The sequence below is a fragment of the Electrophorus electricus genome, chromosome 1 (assembly GCF_013358815.1).
Source record: "Electrophorus electricus isolate fEleEle1 chromosome 1, fEleEle1.pri, whole genome shotgun sequence".
NCBI classification, from domain to species: Eukaryota; Metazoa; Chordata; class Actinopteri; order Gymnotiformes; family Gymnotidae; genus Electrophorus; species Electrophorus electricus.
Window position 1 is genome coordinate 6,476,974 of NC_049535.1, and position 6,256 is coordinate 6,483,229.

Below are 6,256 nucleotides of genomic sequence, written 5' to 3' on the forward strand. Positions count from 1 at the left end.
GGTGTCCACACTAACACAGGAGCGCCACACTAACAGGGTGGTGTCCACACTAATACAGGAGCTCCACACTAACAGGGCGGTGTCCACACTAACACAGGAGCTCGACACTAACAGGGTGGTGGTGTCCACACTAACAAGGTGGAGTCCACACTAACAGGGTGGGGGTGTCCACAATAACACAGGGGCTCCACAATAACAGGGTGGTGGTGTCCATACTAACACAGGAGCTCCACACTAACTCAGGACTGTTCTGTCTTTATCTACATAAACTGGTAGCTAATGTTGAGTGAGAGAATAACAGAACAAACACACTCCTTTCATGTACCATTTTATTGGACTTATATAGAAATACTTAAAAAAACAGGAAGTAGCACCATTACTTAAGTTTTACTTTATCATGTAGAACTTTAAATGTCAGAAAAATAAAACTCTTGATACATTTTTCAAATCTTGTTTCAGCAAATATAATATTAGTATTTGACCATGAGGTTAAAGGCCTTTTTTTATCATAAAATAAAATATACTTTGTTTTTAAACTTTGCTCAATAAAGTACTTTTACGCTCAAGTAACTTCACCTACATATACATAAACAAGTGGTAAACAAGCGTATTAAAATAGAAATACTAAAACTATAGTGGTGCAACAGAAGTCTGTAATAACCACTGGAATCTAATTCATACAAACTTTAGAAAGCATAAACAGTTTCCTTTTGTCCAACTTACTAAGTTTTATACATTTGAATGTTTTGTAATAATATAGAATAAAATATGCTTTATATTACTGAATAAAAAAGACGCTGGGTGAAACGGATTTAAAAGACTTTTTTGCTGAACCTATAAACCCTGTCCCAACAGAATACTGTTAAATGCAAGTACACATTGTCTGCTGAACATCCATCCACATTGTGTGTGATATTAAAATAATACAGTGTGTTCATTGCCATAAGGCCATACTAAAAAATAAAAGATATTTTAACCCAGCTACAAAAAAGTTCACTGAACTTAAATTAAAATATCTGTAAACATCTTTGCAATACGAAATATAATTTTTCAAGTCAAAAAAGAATAAAATACTTCAATCTGTATTAATGTAATTAATATTTAAAACTTTCAATTTTGTGGATTCCTTTCTTCTTCTTCTTCTTCTCTTCTTTTTTTGATCTATACATATATGGAGGATATGTTGTTACTCTCCCTCAGATAAGTTGACCTAGACGCTGCAGTCTCTTGACCATCAAGTCTGTTAATGCTGTTAGAATAGAAGCCCTCGAAGCCCCGCACTGTTAGGTCACAGGCCTCGTTCACCAGCAGTCCACAGACGTCTCGGGTACCTCTGGTGAGACTGCTGTCCGTCTCAGAACTCCATTGATGTCTGTGTACATTTCACTAGAACTATTGATTACTAGGCTTTAATATTTAAAACATGCATTAGATGATGAAAATATTTGTCCCAAGCTACAGTACATTATAAACACTTACGCCGGAGCCCTCTGTCGGGTGTGCCTGTTTGCATACTGCAGCTATACATACATATGTATATACATGTGGGATAAACGTGGTATTAGGAGTTTCGGAAAGCCAGGAGTCTTTAGTTGAATGGTCTGTTGTGGTTTGTTGCTGTTGTAGTCACAGGGCACGCGACATTGTCGCAATTTATTTTTTTTCTTCACTTGTTCGTTCGTTTTTGTTTTTCTTCTATGAAAATATACGTATCGCCTGAGTAACTGCAGCATGGCAGACGGGGCACTCTGGGTCACTGCGCTCGCAGATGCGGTTGGCACACTCCATGCAGAAGAGGTTATGGCCGCAGGGCACCAGGGCGGCTATCACCTCGCTCTCGAAGCACACCGAGCAGTCCCGGCTGCCCTTCCGGCTCGTCCCCGAGGAAGAGGAAGATGAGGAGGAAGAGGAGGACGAGGAGGAGGCCGAGGAGTCGGACGGCACCCCGGGAAGGTGGGTGGCCACAGTGCTGGCCGAGTATCCCGGGAAGGTGAGCGAACCGCCGCCCGGGTCACTGCGCACCCGCCGGGCCAGCGGGTGCTCGCCGGTCCCGCCCACGTGGTGCAGGGGCGGGGACAGCCGGGGCTGGGCAGCACAGCCCACTCCGTTCCCCCGCCGCTGGTTGGCCAGCATGCCGTTGGCGTTGCCGGAGGCATTGGCATGGAAGATGGAGGAGGGCGTGGTGGTGGAAGGGGCCCCACCCCGCTCGTACTGAGACCACATCAGGCCGGGCGGCGCAGGGGTGGGGTCGAAACCGGGAGAGCACTCGAAGGCCAGGTCAGCGCAGTCGGGCGATATGACGTCACCGCCGTAGACGAATGCGTTGGCGTTGGCGTTGACGCTGATGTTCAGGTTGTTGTTGTTGTTGTTGCCGTTGCTGGAGGCCGTGTAGCTGAGCGCGGGGCTGGGTGGACTGTAGTCGGCCAGCCGCGAGCTGCTGTTGGTGCCGAAGTACGAGTCGGTGGAGGCGCTCCCCAGGGAGCTGGAGCTGTCGTTGCGGTAGTTGGAGAAGGGCTTGCGGCCCGAGGTGGGCGTGACGCCCGAGCCAGGCTTGCTCCACAGGCTGGCATGGCCGTGCAGCTCAAAGCCCACGTCCGTGCCGTTGGCGTGGAAGTCGTTCTCGTCGGCGAACTCAATCAGGCCGCCGGTGCGCATGGCGATGTGTGCCTCGATCTCCTCGCGGGCCCTGTCCACGTTCTCGGGCATGCCCGTCACCTCGAACACGGGCTCTTTGTCCCTGCTGGGTGTCACGATGTAGGTGTGTGTCTGCTGCTGGATGCGTTTGATGGTGGCGCCCTTGGGTCCCACCACCAGACCCACCACCCGGTAGGGCACCCGCACCTGGATGGTGGTCTGTCCCGGTAGGTTGGGCGGCCCGGGCACTGCGGTGCTGCCGTTGAGGGTGCTGTTTTTGTTCCGCGAGGCGCGGATCATGGAGAAGTGCTCTGCCGCAGAGATGATCTCCCTTCGAGCCATGGCTACATCCTCCCTCCTGCCGGTCACAACAAAGACGGGCTCCTCCCCTCGTACCGGAGTCTTGATATAGGTGTTGGTCTTAGCGCGCAGGGCTTTAATTTTGCAACCTACATTTGAAAGAATTGTAAAATGAAAACCAAAAAAGAAAAAAGAAATAGGAAAGTCTTGTGTAAAAAATGGCTAAATAACGTGAGACAAACAGGCAAACTAACAAGAGGTTGCTCTGTGATGCTGGTGCGGCTGCAGCTAAGGGCAGATGTGTGTGCCTCCCTAGTGCAGCAACATCTAGGGACGACGGTTCACTTTAAAAAAAAAACAAAAAAACAAAAAAAACCAAACCAAAACAAAGAACAGCATAAATTCAAACCACATGCTCGATACATGACATGCAGCCATCCAGGTCAAATATAGCATGGAAAAAAAAAACGGACGAGAATTCTGGATTTTCCTACTGGGCAAAATAGATCAGACATTCACATTTCATCCAGGAAAGAAAGGGCTGTGTTTTACATATTCAAAGCTTTAGAGAAAACCTACCTGCCATTTGCTACTTTTTAAAGATAGCACGGTTTCTAGATCCGTTACAAATCCGCTCTAAATAGCAAGGCTGTTGGGATCAGTGTAAACAAAGACCACGGAAGGCAAAACAGTTCGTGTTGTATGACAGAACTCGCCCTTTTAGAAGGATGGTGAGGATAGCTGTCTGGCTAAGTGGGACAACGTGACAGAGAGAGAGAGAAAGAGAGAGTGGCCCGAAATATCCACTTCTGCTCTGCCCGACTCTCTTTACTGAACGAGCGGCCACAGAGAGGACAATGCGGCCGCTGAAACGGGCTGCCGTGTCTGTTTCCACCTGAAAACGAGCCGAATCATAACCGCCGAGCAGGCGGCAAATTCATGGCGACTGGCAAGCCTCTGGCCCGGAGTGGAGCGTGGCTTTGAACAAAAGAAGATAGCGAGCCTACCTTGCCTGCCGACAATTTCGGCAACGTGTTCCGAACTGGGGACGGGAACGCATTCGGTCATGTTGACGCTCTTTTTCCTCGGCTCGTTGTCATACACGGAGCTTTCATCAGTATCCAAGCCGAGCAAAGAAAGCTGATCCAGCGCGATCTGTAGAGCTCTTTGGTCGTCCAAGGCGTCCCCCTGGCTGCTGCCATTCCGCTCCATGTCAGCAAATAGTGAACTAGGCATCTTTGATTATTTTGCAGTCACTGGGATCAACAACAACAGACAAAAAAAAAAGAGGTAACACTACGGAATAAGGGTAGGGACCTAGCAGGAAGAAGAACCGAGGCACCCGGTCTTAAAGCCCCTCGCGCTAATCAGTGCCCTTCCTGTCCTGGCAGTTAAAAATGTGGAGAGGGGGGGGGAAATCAGTGCAATCCGACCTGTGCCCACAATCTCTGCACCCCGAGTGCCGAATTTTCCCCCCAAGACGCACGGAACGCGTATTCCGGAGTGCTGGGTTGTCGGAATGCCGGCGGTGGCGATACTCCTTCGAAGAGCCCCTCCCTGGCTCGCGCGTTCGCTCGCTCACTCGCTCGCTCGCTCTCAGCGCGTTGCCGTTTTCTGTCTGAGCCCGCTGCAGCCAGACGCGGCACTGCTGGGGGATATGCGCGAATGACGTCAGCGCCCGGGCAGGGACGGTGCGGCGCGGCTCCGGATTTGCATACGCCGAGCTGATTGGACAGATCCGGCTGGAAGGGCGGCTACCGAGTCGACCAGCCGTCGGCTCCCCGCCCTTCTTTGTTGTCCCATCAAAACACCAACATGCAGATTTTAATAAAGACGTTTAGTTTTAGAAGTTAATTTTAATTTTTACTTTTGATGGGGAGGGTGAATATTTCTGCGTAAGAGTGATAAACAAGCCTGCTGGTCATTTCTATAGCCGATTAGCCTTTATTCTTGAAACGTAACGCATGCTCGACTATTGTGTGACATCATTGCCCTGACTGCCTAGTGCTTCTTGCCTATTGATTTTGTATTAGACTGATCAGTGCTATTCAAGTCGCTTACGTGAAAGTAGCCTAATCAATAGAGCCGTAGCCTACAAATATAGAAAAGATGACATCACTCAGCCTTGGTTTGGGTACAGTCTACTGTAATTACATCGTTTTTATTGAGTAGCTTGTAAACGCATCTCTTCAGGTCAGCTGACTTCACTGTCCTTATCTGTGGGAGAGACAGTGCGTTTTATGTAGGCTATTGACCCCTGGGAAACGACATTAATGTTTACGGGCATGCATATACATTGTGCAAAATGCTAAGAAAGAATGATACGACGCCCACAATGCTACTTTATTCACATCGCCAAACTCAAACGCAGCTAATCTTTCCAGTTTTATTTAATAGAAATTACATGAACAATTTCTGCGAGAAATTCTGCTTGGGGAACAAGCCCAGACATGATCTTGTTTCCTGGAGTTTGGTGCGCTCTCTCTGTCTCTCTCTCTCTCAGATTAGTTTTTGGCACATAGAAACATTGCGGTTCCAAAAAGAATTATTACAAAAATGAAACAGATTGCCATTTTCCCGTTTTAGTGAAATGTGCGCAGAACCAAGTCGTCTGTCCAATAAACACTGCTGCCCCTTCCGACATTCGAGGAAACCTTCAAACAACTAGCAAGTAATTGCTGTGTTCAAACACATCTCACTTCCTCGGGATGTCAGTATGTTAACACCATCGCTGGGAACACCTGGCAAATGGACCTCGATGCAAGGGGAAAAAGTTACTGCACTCAAAACAGCCCGCTGTTGCATCTTAGAATTATGTGGCCTGCTTTACTAGGGTAAGCACTGACCAGAGATCACTAATGGCAAAAACAAACAGACGAGCAAGCCAAACACGACAGCAGCGAAATGCACTGGCATAAAGGATTAGCGGGAAATGACAATCTACGACCAGCAACGTTAACAAATCCTGAATCTTATCGATAATTGAATTAAGTGTCCATCAAATCGAAACTGATTTCAGTCCTTGAAACAGCAAACGTTTCAAAAGGATTGCCCAATCAATACCACCTTCACATCACACGCGAGCTGGTGGGTTAGACACCAGCACTGCGCGGTCCGTCGCGTCCCCACCGGCGCAGGGGTGACGGTGGGTGATGGTGAGGGGAGGGTGAAGGGGAGGGTTAGGCTCCATTGGCAGGGCTTGCTGAAGGTCCCCCCGCCGCTCCTGCATCCAGAGGCCAACGCGCCTTTTGTGGTCCGAGCGGGAAGACAGGACGGGGGGAAGGGGGTCGCGCTTTTTTTTACACAAAGAAAATTTTAAACC

At 48.5% G+C, this 6,256-nt stretch overlaps 1 protein-coding gene across 1 annotated transcript; it reads right to left on the bottom strand.

Moving 5' to 3' along the window:
• Positions 1-311: 311 nt before the first annotated feature.
• mex3b (mex-3 RNA binding family member B) lies at positions 312-4,557 on the bottom strand. Its single transcript, XM_027019832.2, has 2 exons — positions 3,942-4,557; positions 312-3,083 (listed from the first exon to the last, which is right to left on the bottom strand). The coding sequence occupies exons 1-2, from the start codon at positions 4,168-4,170 to the stop codon at positions 1,696-1,698; spliced, it is 1,617 nt and encodes a 538-aa protein (XP_026875633.2). The 5' UTR covers positions 4,171-4,557; the 3' UTR covers positions 312-1,695.
• Between the last annotated feature and the right edge of the window lie 1,699 nt (positions 4,558-6,256).

Coding starts and splice junctions, on each gene's coding strand:
- mex3b (XM_027019832.2), bottom strand. CDS start 4,170: ATGCCTAGTTCACTATTTGCTGACATGGAGCGGAATGGCAGCAGCCAG. Junction 3,084..3,941: donor CGAAATTGTCGGCAGGCAAG/GTAGGCTCGCTA, acceptor TTTCAAATGTAG/GTTGCAAAATTAAAGCCCTG.